General features: G+C 40.2%; 4 protein-coding genes across 4 annotated transcripts; 3 read left to right on the top strand and 1 right to left on the bottom strand.

The window, feature by feature from the left end:
• The first annotated feature begins 932 nt into the window (after positions 1-932).
• LOC6603337 (cyclin-dependent kinase 12) lies at positions 933-6,265 on the top strand. Its single transcript, XM_002028285.2, has 8 exons — positions 933-1,122; positions 1,751-2,326; positions 2,382-3,223; positions 3,318-3,477; positions 3,542-4,823; positions 4,892-5,280; positions 5,346-5,819; positions 5,884-6,265. The coding sequence occupies exons 2-8, from the start codon at positions 2,106-2,108 to the stop codon at positions 6,041-6,043; spliced, it is 3,528 nt and encodes a 1,175-aa protein (XP_002028321.1). The 5' UTR covers positions 933-1,122; positions 1,751-2,105; the 3' UTR covers positions 6,044-6,265.
• Positions 6,266-9,411: 3,146 nt separating this feature from the next.
• On the top strand, positions 9,412-12,675 carry LOC6603336 (WD repeat-containing protein 26 homolog). Its single transcript, XM_026992258.1, has 3 exons — positions 9,412-10,613; positions 10,685-11,637; positions 11,695-12,675. The coding sequence occupies exons 1-3, from the start codon at positions 10,143-10,145 to the stop codon at positions 12,173-12,175; spliced, it is 1,905 nt and encodes a 634-aa protein (XP_026848059.1). The 5' UTR covers positions 9,412-10,142; the 3' UTR covers positions 12,176-12,675.
• LOC6603335 (protein ARV1) lies at positions 12,672-14,422 on the bottom strand. Its single transcript, XM_026992401.1, has 4 exons — positions 14,327-14,422; positions 13,921-14,040; positions 13,715-13,853; positions 12,672-13,648 (listed from the first exon to the last, which is right to left on the bottom strand). The coding sequence occupies exons 1-4, from the start codon at positions 14,420-14,422 to the stop codon at positions 13,287-13,289; spliced, it is 717 nt and encodes a 238-aa protein (XP_026848202.1). The 3' UTR covers positions 12,672-13,286.
• A 1,977-nt stretch (positions 14,423-16,399) lies between these two features.
• LOC6603334 (probable E3 ubiquitin-protein ligase makorin-1) lies at positions 16,400-18,019 on the top strand. Its single transcript, XM_002028282.2, has 3 exons — positions 16,400-17,130; positions 17,264-17,537; positions 17,615-18,019. The coding sequence occupies exons 1-3, from the start codon at positions 16,400-16,402 to the stop codon at positions 17,711-17,713; spliced, it is 1,104 nt and encodes a 367-aa protein (XP_002028318.2). The 3' UTR covers positions 17,714-18,019.
• Positions 18,020-18,052: the final 33 nt, after the last annotated feature.

Below are 18,052 nucleotides of genomic sequence, written 5' to 3'. Positions count from 1 at the left end.
TGGGCATAGCTGGGCTTTCTTTCTAGCTAGTAATATTCGACCGAATATCAGAATATATCAATATGAACGACCCTCTTCGTTTGTCTTGTTTGCCCATCTCGCTAAAACCTTTTTTGTTTTTTACCTACATATTTCGCTATAACCTTTTTACGCAAAATCCAATATAAGCAAGTATTGAGAATAAGCCAGTTAAATAGAAAAATGATTCATCAATCGTATACATTTATGTGGGCATGGCTAAATATTACATATAGCTAATAATATTCGACGGAACATAAAAAATTAGCAATATGGTTTCCAAACCTTGACGGAGAACCATTAACCCATTGTAGACCAAGAGGGTGTTTTAGTATTCCACTGAAAATAATGAAAATTTAATAATTTTAGCGCACTTCTATAAGAATCTATAAGAAGAATTTACAATAGATAATATTTTCCGCCATTTACCTCAAGTAGTTGAACTATTTAAATAGAGGGGTCTTAAGTGGGCTAAGTTCAGTTTTTTATCATACGAGACGCTATATTGTTGTTAAAGAAACCAAATTGAGACAACAAAAATCAAAGTGAAGTATTTAAAATAAGCCAATCAAGTAGAAAATAGATTCATTAATTGGATAAATTTATGTGGGCATTGCTGAGAGATCCAGATAGCTAGTAATATTCCACGGAATATAAGAATCGAGGAGTATAGAACTTGAATTCGTCAGTATATTTACGGTATATTTTCAAAATGAGACGGTATATTTTGGTATATTTCTGAGGGTCGGATGGTATATTTTAACGATAAATCCGCGGCCACACTTCCAATGGCATTGTTTTTCTTATGTTAATAATGCCGAAAAATGCCTAATGAGACATGTAATTTGCATTGCGAATAATTTTCGTATACATTTTTATGCAATATATAAGCAATTGAAATAGTCGCGATGTAAGAAGACGTACTTTGAAAGCATAAACAGCGAACAAGTACGACTCGGCTTACCGATAATCGTGTTATTTAATAATTTACAAGACAAACGAGTGCGTGTTCGCTCTCCACAATGCCGAGTAAATAGAAATTGGTTTTGAAAGTACTAGTGCGTTTCACAAAGTGGCGTTTGCATAATTAATGCATATAAACTGGTAAGTCATACACCGTAGAACAATAAAATGACCCATATATCCGTTCTTACATCTGTATAAGACATGTGTATGCATGCAAGTTTCCTTGTGTGCAAGTGTTCGGCCATATATATGTTTTTACACACACAACTATACGTCCCATACTACATACGTCACCGACGCGCAACAGTGTAAAAACAGTGCTATAAAATGTGTTTCGTAAAAAACTGAATTTTTTTTATCAAAAATATATAATATATTTTGGTCTTAAGTGCATTTTGTTGTTGTTCTTCGTTGGGTTGACCAATATCGATATCGGAAAACTTGTTAACTTTAAACTGTGTTCAAATAGAGTGTATTCTGTAAAAATTGCATAGAGATATGTTGTAATGCAACAGTAGAAGGCAGTGAATATACAAATGTTATTTTTTTTTCTTATATAATAAATTAAAATTTATATTCAAAGTGATTCAAAATTCATATGAAATTATTTTTTTTGTGACGATGTCCAACATTATTTATCGCTGAAATATTTCTATCGTTATTTTTTTTGTAGACGATTTAATTTTTCATATTCAATGTTTGGTCACACTCGGCCATTCTTTATAACCTTAAAATGACAAGTGATTATTTTCGATTTTATATTTAGGGGACTCGGACTCGAAGCTTTAGATGTCCGCAAAGATCAATGCAGAGTGGCACTGCGTATTTTCTAGCCTACTTTTATAGATTTTCATGCAATGGCACATATCACAATCATGTGAAAACAAAAGTCAAAGTGATATGTGGTGGTTAATCAAAGCAGCATTGTAAATAAAAGACAGGGCGGATATTTAGATGGTGTTTTCACGAAAAATTCGAGTGTGACAAAAAGAAAAAACAGCCAAAGAGCTGCAGTGGATAAAATACCTTCAACGAATATTGACAATATAAATAAGCAGCGGGAAGACACCCGTGGTGGTGTGCCTACGGCCCTTTTGAGTTCTTAGGCGAAGGACGCAAAAATGCATGCATCGTCTGCAGCTGCGACAGCACTGGTGGAGTACTCGGATGTCAGCTCAGAGGACTTTTCCGATCCCGAAGCAGGAGAAATTGACTCAGACGCAGTGCTGACAAGCAGATGTGACACCACAAATGCAAAGAAACCAAAGCCACCGTCGGATAATCAGTTCGCAAAGAGTAGTCGAGCTACAAAGCCTGAAAAGGAAGGCTATGATAATTATAGGTAATATATGTGCATACCATACATATCTTTTTAAGTGAAACTTTTTTTCTGTTAGAAAAAGGCGGACTGAAGAAACTGACGATCTTGAGGTGTCTGGATCGAGACCAACTGGTGGAGGCGACACCTTGAATAATCGAGAGGAGGCGCAAGCTTCTAAAACATCAAAGGACGAACTTTGGAGTAGACAGATCTACATGTCTAGCGATTCCATTGACACAGATGAACTGGAGGCGGAAATGAAGCGACAGAAACGAAAGAAGCTGAAGAAGGACAAGCATAAACATAAATCAAAGAAGAAGTCGAAGAAGCGTAAGAAAAAGAGGACCAAATCGTATTCTAGCATTGAGTCAATGTCGGATGACATAAACGCCCTACTGGATCGACGATACACGCCGCCAAATGTTCCGAATAAGATCAACGAGCGAACAGTCAGCACCGGAACTTCCTACACACCTCACACGCATAAGGAAAGCAGCCCCATATCCCCGGGCACTCCGCCTCCCACACGGCGTCCAAACAGTAATAACGCCTATTATGGCGAGTCCATTGGTGATGCCCCCAACACTTCGCTGGGAACCAATCTCCAGGTGACTGTTACCAATAAGACGAGCAATCGCCTGCGTTCTCCCCCACGCATTGGCGGCAATGGACCACGCTATGGCACCTCTCCTCGAACTCCGCCACAAGTACTCTACACCACCTCGGGCGGTAGCAGTGGTGGAGCGGGAATTCATGGACGTGATTCACGCAGCTCCCGATATGTACAGAGTCCACTCAAAGACGATCTAAATGCGCACCATAGGTCTGGCCACGATCATGGATATCAGCCACGATATTCTTCGGGCACGGGACCAAGCGGCAGTCTCGATGCGAGAAAAGTTAAACGTTTGTCTCCGGGTAGGTGTAGCTGTTCTATTCAGTGTTCAGGTGCACTGAAGCGATAAGATGGCCGATGAGCGATAAGAGAGCTAATTGTTGTAAATATTTTCAGAGATAGACCGCTATAATCATCAGCCGAGTACACCGCCCCACAAGCGACGAAAGTTCAGCGATGGCAGGGATATGAGTATGTCAGGCTTCGAGCATAGCAGGCACCATTCTACTAAATATGATCGTTATAGCAGAGAGCGATATTCAAGGCGTGGATCCAGGTATGGATTGGACTTTGCTTATATTTGTTGAACAGTAATCATATCATTATTTTCAATCTTTAAGGAGTCCTAGTGTACAGCATTCACGCGGTCGGCAATCGCCTGTTGGCGGCATGACCTCCAGTGGAAGCATTTCAAATATGTTTAGGCATGGTAATAGTCACAAACACAAGTACACGACACCAAACTCACCCACGTCCGTGCCGACACGGTCCTCGAAACGCGCCTCTGGTACTGGCACCTCCACCGATCGGTATTCGCGATCCCCGAGGGCAAGCTCGCGCTACTTTGAGACATCGCCGCCATCATCAGCTGGTGCTTCAAGCTCCCATTACCATCATCATCGTCGCTCGCCGAAGTCGCGTCTTAGAAGGACCAGCAGTCGCAAACGCTCGCCCAGCTCGGCCAGCAGCGGTAGTTCAGCTTCACTCAGTCGATCGCCAGCCTCGCGAGATCTGAAGCACAAGCGCGAGGAATACATTAAAAAGATTAGTGAAACGAGTCTGTTTGCCGAGTTGGTAAAGGATCGTCATAAAAGACAAAAGGCCTTGAAGGAGATTATCGAGCGTCAAGAAGAAAATAGTAACAGCAACAGCAACGGCGCCTTGACAATAAACGATAACAGTTCCTCGATAGATGGCAATACGCCGAATGTGACCGATTGTAGATCTGCTGTGGCCATCGTAGGTGTAGGTGCAACGCCAACACCCACCATAGGCGGCGGCATGACTTCAAATGGACTGGAAATTCCCAGCAGCTGCGGCGGTGGCAGCAAACCGGATTTGGATATCAACAACATTCCCATGCCAAACAAAGAGCACGATCTGCTTGTGCATAATCCTGGCCCCAGCTCCGATGTCCCAGATAGCTCCTCAACTTCATTAATAACAACAAGCACACTGTCGGCAGCAATCTCAGCAAATAGGAATAACCACAAACCGAAGAGTCTGACATCGTTGCCCATGCCACCCGGCATGAATGCGTTGGACCTTGTGAATGCACCCAGTCCATCGCCCCCGCATTTGACACTCAAAAAGGAGTACGATGAGAAAACAGTTTCCAATTCCAGCGCCAATAAAAGTCTCTTGAACTTACCGATGCCTCCGGTAATACCAGGCAGCGAGGAGCTCAGCGGCGACGATGATGTCATCGACAGTCCCGAAGATTTTGATGCAACCGGCGGCAGTGGCAATATGCACGGCCACAGCAGTGGACAGGGGGCCTCGCGTCGTCGTCCAGTGATACTGAATCGTCGGGATTCACGTAATAATGTGCGTGACTGGGGCGAGCGATGTGTGGACGTATTCGAAATGATTGCACAAATCGGTGAAGGCACATACGGACAGGTAAGCTGTGGCACGATTCCATATTCTATACATTTTTAACTTGATTTCTATTGTATACTCATTTAAAGGTGTATAAGGCTCGGGATCATCATACGAACGATATGGTAGCACTGAAAAAAGTGCGGCTAGAACACGAAAAGGAAGGCTTTCCCATTACGGCTGTGCGTGAAATCAAAATACTTAGGCAACTCAACCATCGTAACATTGTCAACTTGCATGAAATTGTCACAGACAAGCAGGACGCCGTCGAGTTTCGTAAAGACAAGGGCTCATTCTATCTCGTGTTTGAGTATATGGACCACGATCTCATGGGCCTGCTCGAATCTGGCATGGTCGACTTTAATGAAGAGAATAATGCTAGCATTATGAAGCAGCTATTAGACGGCCTTAATTACTGCCATAAAAAGAACTTTCTGCATCGGGATATCAAGTGTTCGAATATATTAATGAACAACAGGTATTTATCATAGTTTTTGTGTTCTTTTTTTGTTTGAAAAATATACGACGACCGTCATTTTGCAGAGGAAAAGTGAAACTGGCAGATTTTGGATTGGCCCGTCTGTATAATGCCGATGATCGGGAACGTCCGTACACGAACAAAGTGATAACGCTGTGGTATCGGCCCCCAGAGCTGTTGTTGGGCGAGGAACGGTATGGTCCTTCCATAGATGTGTGGTCGTGCGGCTGCATACTCGGTGAGCTCTTCCTGAAGCGGCCACTGTTTCAGGCCAATGCAGAGATGGCTCAATTAGAGACTATATCTAAGATCTGCGGCTCGCCCATTCCCGCTGTGTGGCCGAACGTAATTAAGCTACCACTGTTTCATACTCTTAAGCAAAAGAAAACGCATCGTCGTCGCTTGCGTGAAGATTTTGAGTTTATGCCAGCAGCATCACTTGATTTGCTCGACAAAATGTTAGACCTGGATCCGGACAAGCGCATAACTGCAGAAGATGCGCTCAAGTCCCCGTGGCTAAAAAAAATCAATCCAGATGAGTGAGTATGCCTGAATCTTATGTTTATATGAGTATCATTCTCATTCTTCTGTTATGATTTACAGAATGCCAACACCACAATTGCCTACATGGCAGGACTGCCATGAACTTTGGAGCAAGAAGCGACGCCGTCAGCTGCGGGAACAACAAGAGTCGCTGCCACCATCGGTAATATCCTCGACCAAATACCACCCACACGGAGCAGCAATGGTGGGAGATGCTTAGCATTTAATGTATGCTTCAATTCAATTCAATTTGAAGAACAGCTGTGGTCAGAGCGATCCCGAGTGTGCCGCCTGGTGGCATTAGTAGTATCCAGCAGCTTCAGCTGATTTAGAAACAAAAGGGATGGATAGAGACAGGGCCAAAATAGGTTGACATTGACTTTCCCTAGGCACTGTGTAATTTTAGACAGCTTCAATAAAAACATGGCTAACAATTATTTAATTTTTGGAGCATTTTAAATCAATAGCTGTACTGTATAAACGAAACGTGTAATATATACAATTGCAGAGTTCCATTTTTTTTCAGAAAGAAGTTTTGAAAATTTTTTTTTAAATTTTCGTTTTAGGTTCTTATTTGTATCTGATTTGAAGCTGAAATTGGTAATCAAAAAGAGATCCTGAATGAACGGGAATGCAATATGTAATTCAAATAATTCACAAAAGAAATATGTAAAATCTAGTAGCACAGCACAGTACGTATATTATGGATCGCATCGCTAATTCAAACGTGCTGTGAACGCAGTTTGTATTTGCTACGAAGTAAGCGTATATAGTGAAGAAGTTAAAGATTAGCATTTTAATTTTTATAAATTGTTATATATTAATAAATAGGCTAGAGATAGTTATATTTATAAGTTTAGCCTCTATTGCTAAGTATTTAAGTCGAATGTAAATTATAAATGAATTTGTCAAGTAAATACAATACGAGTATGTACTACTATTTACCTATTTCCCAGGTATTTGAAAAGTTTATATTTTAATATACAAAAACTGTTTAAAAGCAAGCCGTATGTACATACATATAGCCGTATTATACATGATACAACATGCAAGATGTGCGTCAGACTGAAACTATTCAATCCAAATTACATGTGTGTATACAGGTTGAAACAAATTTCTACAATATTATTGAGCAATGTCTCAAAATGATAATCAAACGAATATAATATACTATACCCCCCCCATACTCATTGAGTACGGGGTAAAATCCACTTAATTGATTTTCGGAACATCTGCAGATAGCAACAATAAAGACGAAATAAACTGCATGTTTTAAGAAAACAAATTTTTAACGGCCAAAAAACTACAAAAATTTATTTTTATTTCAGGTCTATTTTTGATTTAACTCTGATATATAATTTGCGTAAATATATAAGTCTGCATCGAATGGATTGGGGGTCAAATAGTTTCAGCATCGTTAAAGATAGCCCTTTACCACTATTACCTTTATGGCGGAAAGACCCACCTTTGGTGACAATTACCCATAACTCCAACATTTGCACCATTAAGTAAAGTTAGTGCGTTAAAAAACCGCCAAATGCTCCTTTTATCTATCGCTTTATTAAATCTTCGTAATCTAGAGTCAGCTGCAGCATATCCAAATATTTATGTATTTTCCACTCGTTCTTCTGAGATGCTCAATAGTCTAAAATCTCGCTTACCTTAAAATTTGGAATATCTTAACTCAATCGAAAATGATCGTTAGTGTGTCCTTAATATCAGCTTAAGCGACCTTATGGCCACAAAAGAAAGTATCTCAACTTAGTTGTTCATAAATGCAATTATATGACTCAAGCCTAATAAATGAAATTACATATAAGTCATGTCATCGATCGCTTAAGAAATTAATAAAAATAACAGAGCATTCTGTTGCAGAATTAAATTTTTCAGAAAAAGCAAATCAAGCACATTTACAGGGATAACGCTAATGTCTACTCTCTTCGGCTCATCTAGTATTAAATGTATTTAAGACATTTTCGGTATTTTCTGAGGTTAAAATGGAACCGATGATATATCGGCATATAATGGTATATTTTGTAAATATCATCAATCTATTAAATTTCATTTACAACCTTATGTATAAATCCAATTAAAGCAAGTGTTTAAAATAAGCCAATCAAGTAGAAAATTGATTCATTAATCGGATAAAATTATGTGGGCAGGGCTGAGAAATCTATCTAGCTAGTAATATTCCGCTGAATATCAAAATCGAGTAATATATATAATAGAACTTGAATTCGTCAGTATATTTACGGTATATTTTGAAAATGATACGATTTATTTTGTTGTATTTCTGAGGGTCGGACCGTACATTTTATCGTTAAGTCCGCGGTCACACTGGTCGAAATATATAAGCAGCTAAGTGCGTTTCATCATCAAATTTGTATGTATATTGTGTCAATTCGTCTTAGTTTTTTAATTGAGAGCTCATACGTTCATAAATAGTTTTGGGCTATCATGCCAAATAGTTTAATAGAGTGTAACCTATTTAATATCGTCGCAAAGGACCATAAACAATGTGTGTATGTATGTATGTGTATGCCTATATATTACGATGCACTTTGTCCAAAAGAGAAATGCAAGTGAAAATGTGTTGGAAAACCCATAACAAAGCAGACACCAACATGCTCGTGGGGGTTTTTTTGTTTTTTTTTTGATAATAGGTTCATTTTGACTATGAACACTAACACTTGAATGTACATAAATACACACAGATGTAAAGGAAAACAAAGCAGAGTTGATTAATATAAGCCCATGCATACATATGGTCGTATAAACATATACACACGCAAGTGCATTTCTGGGGATGTAAATGCGTGCATATTCACATGAATACGTACGTATGGATGTATATATGTACATATGTATGTCTGTACATCTCTACGCATAGTTTAATGTAGTGAAATAGAAGAGTGTAAGTACTCTGTAAGATTCAATTCCACGAGTCTTAATCTGGCATCTGGCCCTATAAATATGTACATGCATCTATAACTCTAGGAACCTACATATGCAAGTACATACATACATGAATGAATACAGCTGTGTGTAAAAAAATAATATACAGTGTTATGTACATCTCTACGTACATACATATGTACATAGATGAAAATCTGACAATGGTAAATTCGTTGGAGTTTTGGAAAGTTCTAAATGCGGTATATGTAAATGTAAAGCGCATATGAGCCATCAAACTTTTATATAAAGTCATGACATCTCGCAATTAAAAATTATTTTCATACTATACAGGATGTTCATCATATAACCAATACTTTTGTCTGATTAAAAGCTATACGCGAGTATAAACAAAGACTGGCCATATCTAGTCTTCGTTCCTATCTGGGTAGAATCGGATCGGCGGGGTACGTTTACATTTAGCTACAATATGAAGGAAGTGAATTCTTTGTGCGAAGAACAACAGATAATCTAAGAAAACGTATCAAAATTTTACGTAACTCAAACAAAGTTAATCCCAAGTCGAATCCCACTACAGAAAATATAGATTCGTGTACATTCCAGTGATGCCTCTAATTCATGAATTGTCTCTCTCATTGTTGATTTTTGATTTCTTTTTGCGCTTTCCCTTCGCAGTATGTCGATTGCAGTTGAACAACTTGAAACTGTTATCAGCGAGTGCAATCAATTGCCAGAAACAGAACCGTAATCGAGGCAGATATACTACTACTGCACGAAATTAAATAAACAAAGGCCTTCAGGCAGGGCATATCAGTCAGCGCCCTCGAATCGGGGAAAGAGAGTGACAGACAGACGTGTTACGGCTGGAAAATCTGAGATCCGCCAGAAGGCGACAAGTTTCTCTTGTTGCTGTGCGGTTCCTAAAAGTACTCAAAATTGATAGAAACACCAAAAAGGTTGCTGCAACTGGTGCCTCATCCGAGGACCAGCCGCCGCGCAAAAAGGGTCGTCGTTCAGGAGCCTCATCAGCTTCAACATCAGTTTCTGTCGTTTTGGACACCACCACTACAGCTACAGTGCCGCCAATAGATGCGGCATCCACATCGAGAGCGGCCCTTCTGTTACAACAGCAACAACAACCACAAACACAATTAAACTCGAATTTGGCAGGTTCAAGCACATCAATCACGGGCAACAACGACTCACCACAGATCAGTGATAACAGCTCGGAGACATCAGCATCGGCTAGCAGAGTGCAACAATCTTCATCCCTAACGCCCCCAGTCGGTAACACCAGCAGCAGCGGTAGCAGCAAGAAAACAAAAGCCAGTACCAGCACCAGCAGCAGCAGCGGCAGCAACACAAGCAAATCGCACAGCAACGAGTGCAACAATTCTGGATCGATTATGCAGAACACATCTTCTACAGCGACCGGCTCCAGTACAAGGGCTACAGCAGATGTTTCGACGCTAAATTCCGGCGGCGGCAGTGCAGAGAATGTTAGCCGTGATACGACTGGCGGTGGTGGAGGTGGCGATGATAATCCCGCACCCGCTGACGAGCATCCATCCGGCAGCAGCACCAGAAACGGTCACGATGCCAAACAAAACGGATTTGCTGTCAATAACAATGGCAGCTGCATCGTAGATGGGGAGAACAATCGGGACAACAACACCAGCTACCGGGCTGTTCAGTTGGACAAGTCAAATCAGGAGATCATACGCCTCATTGGCCAGTATCTGCACGACGTAGGTCTCGATAAGTCCGTCAAGACACTGATGGTAGAGTCTGGCTGCTACTTGGAGCACCCATCGGCGACCAAGTTCAGGGAGCATGTGTTAATGGGGGATTGGGTCAAAGCAGATCTAGACCTCAAGGTAACGAACGATCTGAAACGTGGGCTTCAAAGTGCTTTGTTCATTTATTTCTTTTGTATACTCTTTTGCAGGACTTGGAGCCACTGATTGATAATGGGAAACTATCAACAATAACTGAAATGAAATTCATATTACTAGAGCAAAAGTATTTAGAGCATTTGGATGATGCCAATCCGCTGGACGCACTGCACGTGCTGCGCAGCGAGTTGACCCCATTGCAGCACAACATATCGCGTGTGCATCAGCTGTCTTCGTATATGATGTGCTCCACCAATCAGGACCTCTATCAGCGAGCCAAGTGGGAGGGCAAGGGTATCTTGTCTCGGGCGCTTGTCATGGAGCGCCTGCAAACGTTCATGCCGCCTTCGGTGATGATGTCGCCGCGCCGTCTGCGCACCCTACTTCAGCAGGCAATAGAATTACAAAGCCAACACTGCCCCTGTCACGACATGGCGTGGGAGACTAATTTGCAAACGGTTTCGTTGCTCACCGACCACTGTTGCACCACAGATGGATTCCCCATGCAGACAATACAAATTCTGACTGACCATTGCGACGAAGTTTGGTTCTGTAAATTCTCTCCCGATGGCCTTAAATTAGCTACTGGCAGCAAGGACTCCACTGTGATTATTTGGGACGTAGACCCGTACAAACTCACGCTCAAGCATCGTCGCGTCCTGGACGGGCAGGCGCAGCTGAGCGTCAGCTTTGTCAGCTGGAGTCCCGACTCCAAGCTCATTCTGGTGGGTGGCACCGAGGACTCCCATGAGCTTTACATCTGGAACGTGGAGGACGGTAAGCTGTTTGTCAAGTTCTCCCAATCACTGGAGGACAGCCTCGCCTGCGGTGCCTTCAGTCGCGATGGCACCCGCTTCGTTTGTGGCGGCCAAAAGGGTCAGCTCTACCTATGCGATCTAAATGGCACCATTGTCGACTCCTGGGAGGGAGTTCGGGTCAACAGCATTGCCTTTCGAGCTGACAATAAAACAATATTGGCGGCCGATAATCATTATCGCATCAGAGGGTGAGTCCCAACAGCATTTTACATAAACGAATTAACATCAATGATTTTTCATTGTAGCTACAACTTTGATAGCCCACGCTCAGACTTTGATATACTGAGAGAGCCGCATCCGATTATGACTTTTAGCATCAACTCTGCCGATCGCTTGGCGTTGTTGAATGTCTCCAATCAAGGCCTTCATCTTTGGGACATTGAGGACAAATGTCTCGTGCGACGATTCCAGGGTATACGCCAGAGTAATTTTGCCATCCATTCGTGTTTCGGCGGTATCAATGAGAGCTTCGTGGCCAGCGGTAGTGAGGATAAGGTCGTATATATTTGGCACATTAAGCGCGAAGAACCCCTGGCCAAGCTGGCTGGCCACACGAAGACGGTGAACTGTGTGTCGTGGAACCCCGTTTATCCGTCATTGCTGGCTAGTGCCAGTGACGATGCCACCGTTCGCATTTGGGGACCAAAGCCGAATGGAAGCAACGCCACGACAGAGAGCGACGATTGCTCCTCAAGCTCGTCCTCGTCATCGTGGAATATGACTTAGGAGATATATGGTTAGAGATGATTAGATATTGGATGCTGACCTAGTAATATTACGCTCTAATTTCGATATAAATGCAAAGTTTGTCCTGCCCCCAATTGCGCGTCAGTGTCGTCGTTGCTACAAACTGCCATTACAACAAAATGTATGAGCAGCATGACTTACGATTAGCATTAATGACTTACTTAAGTACATTCATACGAACATATAAACAAACAACAAAACCAATCAACAATTCGTTCTCGGATGCGTCTTTTATACCGATATTAACAAATGCAAATTATTCTTTTTCTGACTTTTATTATCAATTGTACTTTAGCTTCTTAATTTAACTCATGAAAGTGGTCAACCTCCACTCTGTTTTATCTTCATTCGTCACTTGATTGATATAATATTTTAACGCAGTTTCTCCAACATTTAGTATGTAAAACGATTTGACGTATTTGAAATAACTTACATACCCTCCCCCAAAACAATAAAAATAGTTCTATATATGTTTTTAACAGTGGAATTTTACTTGCAGCAATTATAATATAATGATATACTCCTTGCTTTCTTTTCGTCCAACTGACAACTGTGTCGTATGTCAATTCAGAGGGTAACATACCCCAAAAAGACGTTTTCGTCTAATTCTATTCGATTTTCGCCTACAGTTTCAGGTCTTTTCGTAAAAGACTGGCCACAAGGTAATATTTTAGTATGGGTTAGCCTAGCATCATGTGGGAGCATGGACGTGCTCTAGAGACAGCAATTTGATGTTCAGTTCCCCAGAAGAGGAAGCTTTGTGTCTAAGATTACTAAATGTTATCTCCCATTATGATTCCATGCAGAGAAACATATACTATGATGTACTGTATGGACAGTATTCCAACTCGAGTCGAGGAACTTCCGACACATGGACTATTAAGGTTGGAAAACACTAACTTATGAATAATCATAAATGAATAACCTACTTAGCTATTTATTATCGTACATGGATGTATGCGCCCCAAAACTTGATACAAAATACTTGAGGCACAAAGGTTAAAACCCCTCGGGAAGGTTATACAGTGTTTTTGGTTAAAATTTGTACTACAAATAAATAACAGAGCGTAATATATAGCTAATTCTTACGTTAATGTAACTCCAGTTGGAATGCGGCATAATGTCTGATGTATTCCTTTAGGACAAATGCAAGGACTACTAATGTAATGGCCAGCCATCGAAGCCGACTCTTGATATATCCGACTGCCTCGTACGCAAGGACCAGCGAACAGATATGATGGCTCATGACCAGTGCATAGTGTATGCTACGTCCAAACACTGTCGTGTTATTGCGCCAAACCAATATGGGGAGCAGGAAAAACTTGGATAAGTTGGAAATGACAACAACCTTGATAATAGTTAAGGTGAAATTTCGAACACCCACTTTCTTTATCTGATCAATGCCAAGTGCTGCCGTAATTAGCAGTAGAAAGAAGGTTATAAGCAAGTAGTCTGTAAAATATATATTTTGATTAAACTATGTAGTCTTGAATATTTAAACCATTTCCCATTTCTTACCACCTATGTGATGCAGTGTGTATGTGTAGAAACCTTTTTCGTGGACGTTTAAGGCATCATTGGCGGGATCGCTAAGCTTCTGCCGGCATAGTGCAAACGACTCCAAGAGCAACACCACCAGTGAAACCTTCCAATATAACTAGGACCGCAAAGATTGGGAAATGTTAAATAAAAGATCAGATTCTTGTAGCTCCGTAGAACCTCACCTTAAAGTCGCCATTATATATTATATGGCGGAATGCAGACGAATCCAAAAGAAGCGCATCTATTAGGATGATAAATTCCTCAAACTCGATATATTTGTCTGTGACCTGATGGCATTTCTCCTGTGGAAGTGATCATAAAAATTATATGTAATTTGCAAAAAGACGAAAGCTTCCCCAATTTCAAAAGACACTAGTCTGATTTTTAGACATTTGGTATAAATGTACACTCTAGATCTCGGAGATAATAAAACTGCGGCTCACGACAGTTGATCAAAACAAAGTATATGCCGTTTAAGCTTTCTTGGTTGTTGATATGTACAATGTACCATTCTAATCTACGAGTAAGGGTTAAAAACCAAACCCCAAACAAAACAAATGCATGCTCGATCAGATTTTTTTTTCTTACGCAATTCGTAGTTTTTAGAGTGTTGCTATATTTTTTATATAGTTCTCGCACTCTGTGTCCACAGTTTACGCACACCGAGTTTTTTCCTCCAATCATATTATTTTTGAAATTGGTATCAATTTATGTTTCGCGTTTTGTAGCCACTGTCGCAAACAAAGCAGCAGTAGCAGCATCCAAGGGCTATAAAGAACAAAAATTACTAGGGAACTCAAGTAAAAGTAAAATCCTTTTCTCTTACACTAAAAAATCCGTTTGTTGTTTTTGTTTGTTGTTGTTTTGACATGTTATTATTACACTATGCAGAGTGACCGCGGATTATGCATAAAACATACACGGTCCGACCCTCAGAAATATACCAAAATATACCATCTACCGTATTGACGAATTATTCAAGTTCCTCGTTTTTGTATGCTGTCGAATATTACTAGCTGGATAGATCTCTCAGCCCTGTCCACGTAGTTTTATCCAATTAATGAATCTATTTTCTAGTTGATTGGTTAAATTTAAGTTTTTATCTTTATTTATTGCTTATAAAATAAGGGCTGCCGATTTCGGGGTTTTCCTGCAGATCTGTCTTTTTTGTATAGCCAACTGCGGTAAAAATTTGCGAATTGCAGGAAGAGGGCGTCCTGGATTTCTTAGAAATGTATACAAAATTATAAACCAATTTGGCTATCGGAACGTTGGCAAGAAATACCTTTTCGCGCATAATAGCACAGACTGTTCTCGTAACAGAACAGCAGGGTGGAGACAGCTATTTCGCACCACATTTTCTTTAAGTTAATTGTTCGACCATCAGCAATTTAATTTTCAATTTGCATGCTGTTACACGCAGCTTGTTAAATAAACAGGCGTTGCAACTAGAAAATCAGCAACTGAAAAATATAAAGCCATTTTTAACACGCTGTATATTTTGAAAGGTCACTTGTTTTTGTTATATCGATACAAATAACTTGTGAGAAAGGGAGCACATAAAAATGAAAACTAATCGTTTTGGTTGAAAACGTAATCCGCAAAAATAAGTGAAAACCGAAATAGTCATAGAAACTGTTTACAAAATGAACGATTTATAAGTCTCTTTTGGATATACCCCTAATACAAGAGTTCAAAGAAATTGTGTCGGTGCATTTGGTCACACTAAAACAGCAATGAAAAAATTGTGATTGTATTTCCAGGTGCGCAACGTTATATAGAAATCCAATAAAAGCAAGTGTTTAAATTAAGCCAGTCAATTAGAAAATAGATTCATTAATCGGATAAAATTAGGTTGGCATGGCTAAATGTTTTATATAGCTGAGAATATTCGACGGAAGATCAAAATCGAGGAATATGTAAAATAGAACTTGAATTCATCAGTATATCTAAAATATATTTTTTAAATGAGATGGTATGTTTCGGTATATTTCTGAGGGTCGGACGGTATATTTTATCGATAAGTCCGCGGTCACACTGATTGTGATTGTATTTCAAGGTGCGCATAAAACGACAAAGTTAAACAATTGTAAGTGTTTTTGGCGTTAAATAAGTCTAAGCTTAGTGGAAAGGTTAAATTAACTGTCATGGTTAAAACAGACGTTGGTATTTTATATACAAACCATGTATCTGAAACAACAGGCATTAGTTACGCCTATACGAATGTGCCTACACATAGTAGTACACACATAGTTTCATCGAATAATAATGATGCAAAGCGATCTACGTTCAGAAAATTACATTTTTATGTTCATGGATATGTGCAATTAACGTTTATTGACTTTTTACGTTAATATCTGTCAACTAGCGTGCTACCCAGTTGTGCGCATCATTTCATCAATACAGTCAAATGCCTATATGTATGCATGCTTGCACGCACATGCACATATGTATAAAAGATGCAAGCACATGATTAATTGTATTTGTGCTTTCATGCACATTTCTATGCATGTATTGTGTCATTATGTGAATGTTTTAACTTCGTACGAGACGAACGGAGTTTACAGTTTTTATATAATGCTTTTATTTTTAGGTCATCGTTGAGAATTGTCAAATTTGAAATATCAAACCCTTTTGCAATTGTTAAAAGTACAGAGTAAAATGAGTGCCGTCGCCAACAGCGATCCAGCCATTCCCAACATGGCACTTGGGCGAAGTCAAACGATATGCCGATTTTATCTGCGCGGCATTTGCCGTTTTGGCGAGCTGTGCCGTTTCTCTCATGATTTAAGTCGCGGCCGTCCCGAGTGTGCGGAGCAAACGCATATAACTACAGATAATGCTGAGAGCATTAAGCCAAGCACCAGCCAACGTAATTGGGCAAATGCCCCGATATTTGTGCCTAGCCAGAAGCGCGTGCTGGAACAGAACGAGGATGGGGAGGCAGCTTCTGGCAGCGTATCTCTACAAAACGGAATCTCCTGGGCCGAAGTAGTTGGTGGCCCGACAGTCGACGTGAGCTGTTGCGAACCCGCATCATTGGACGAGGTTTGTCCCTATGAATGTCCGTGTCCTTATGGCGAGTATTGCCCCTATCGTATACACATGGAGCTATGCGAAATGTGTGACCAGTATTGCCTGCATCCCACGGATCAAGCTCAACGTAAAAATCACAACCGGGAGTGCTTGCAACAGCACGAACAGGCCATGGAACTTTCCTTTGCGATCGCTCGCTCTAAGGATAAGGCCTGCGGCATATGCTTCGACACAATCATGGAGAAGGCTGGCCGGGAGAAAAGATTTGGCATCCTGCCTAACTGCAACCATATCTTTTGTTTGGAATGCATTCGTAAATGGCGCCAGGCCAAACAGTTTGAGCATAAAATAACGCGGTGAGTAAAATGATAATTGATTGAAAATTGGGTCTACCTATATGTATTGAATGGAGATTTCGACTATAGAATTCTTGCTTGTATTCGAATGTATGTATATTACATACAAAATTAACGCTACGCTTCATTTTAGTGCTTGCCCCGAATGTCGCGTATGTTCAGACTTTGTCTGCCCCAGTGCGTTTTGGGTGGAGACAAAGGAGGAAAAGGATAAGCTTCTCAATGATTATCGCGCTGCCTTGGGAGCCAAAGATTGTAAATACTTTCAGAAAGGCGAGGGAAAGTGTCCCTTTGGAAACAAGTGCTTTTATAAACATGCCCTGCCCAATGGGGATATCGTTGATGTGGGCTTACCAAAGCGTACTCGAAAGTTACAAGGCCAACATGAAATAATCGATTTACTCGATGTGAGTATCATATATCCTTTTGCTTTATATAAATGACTATACTGATCAATATATTAAATACTTATCAAATATAATAGATTTATCTGTGGGACTACGTTGATAGACGTGATTATCATTGGCTGGAGATATTTTCAAGTGATATAAGTGAATCTTCAGATGTCTCCGATGATGAGTAAGCATCTAACGAAGAAGAAGAAAAAACACAAAACAAAAAGTGCAGCAATTGTAGACCCGCAACGAAACAAAATGTTCGATATACAGTCCCAGATATAACCTAATCAATATTCTAGCGATATATACATATAAATGATACAGAACCAAATATCGAAGGCAAAATTTAAACCAACACACATACATGTATTTGGGTACCAAAATTTAGGTTTATATAAAATATTTATTCTCCACTTAACGCAACGAAATTTTCAGCAACTTTTCCGTACTTGTATTAAATTAAATTATATTTAATACCATCCAATAAGTGGTTACCATTAAACCTTAAAGATCAATGATATATC

The sequence above is a fragment of the Drosophila persimilis genome, unplaced genomic scaffold (assembly GCF_003286085.1).
Source record: "Drosophila persimilis strain 14011-0111.01,24,50 unplaced genomic scaffold, DperRS2 tig00000732-arrow-arrow-pilon, whole genome shotgun sequence".
Taxonomy (NCBI): Eukaryota; Metazoa; Arthropoda; class Insecta; order Diptera; family Drosophilidae; genus Drosophila; species Drosophila persimilis.
The sequence above is the reverse complement of the archived record's forward strand: the minus strand, read 5'-3'. Positions and strand labels throughout refer to the sequence as shown.

Excerpts from the sequence above, each read along its gene's own strand:
- LOC6603336 (XM_026992258.1), top strand. The coding sequence starts at position 10,143 with ATGCAGAACACATCTTCTACAGCGACCGGCTCCAGTACAAGGGCTACA. Across the intron at positions 10,614-10,684 it reads AAGCAGATCTAGACCTCAAG|GACTTGGAGCCACTGATTGA; the intron begins GTAACGAACGAT and ends ACTCTTTTGCAG. Across the intron at positions 11,638-11,694 it reads AATCATTATCGCATCAGAGG|CTACAACTTTGATAGCCCAC; the intron begins GTGAGTCCCAAC and ends TTTTCATTGTAG.
- LOC6603335 (XM_026992401.1), bottom strand. The coding sequence starts at position 14,422 with ATGATTGGAGGAAAAAACTCGGTGTGCGTAAACTGTGGACACAGAGTG. Across the intron at positions 13,854-13,920 it reads TATATAATGGCGACTTTAAG|TTATATTGGAAGGTTTCACT; the intron begins GTGAGGTTCTAC and ends TTGCGGTCCTAG. Across the intron at positions 13,649-13,714 it reads CACACTGCATCACATAGGTG|ACTACTTGCTTATAACCTTC; the intron begins GTAAGAAATGGG and ends TATATTTTACAG.
- LOC6603334 (XM_002028282.2), top strand. The coding sequence starts at position 16,400 with ATGAGTGCCGTCGCCAACAGCGATCCAGCCATTCCCAACATGGCACTT. Across the intron at positions 17,131-17,263 it reads TTTGAGCATAAAATAACGCG|TGCTTGCCCCGAATGTCGCG; the intron begins GTGAGTAAAATG and ends GCTTCATTTTAG. Across the intron at positions 17,538-17,614 it reads AAATAATCGATTTACTCGAT|ATTTATCTGTGGGACTACGT; the intron begins GTGAGTATCATA and ends CAAATATAATAG.
- LOC6603337 (XM_002028285.2), top strand. The coding sequence starts at position 2,106 with ATGCATGCATCGTCTGCAGCTGCGACAGCACTGGTGGAGTACTCGGAT. Across the intron at positions 2,327-2,381 it reads GAAGGCTATGATAATTATAG|AAAAAGGCGGACTGAAGAAA; the intron begins GTAATATATGTG and ends TTTTTCTGTTAG. Across the intron at positions 5,820-5,883 it reads AAAAAAATCAATCCAGATGA|AATGCCAACACCACAATTGC; the intron begins GTGAGTATGCCT and ends TATGATTTACAG.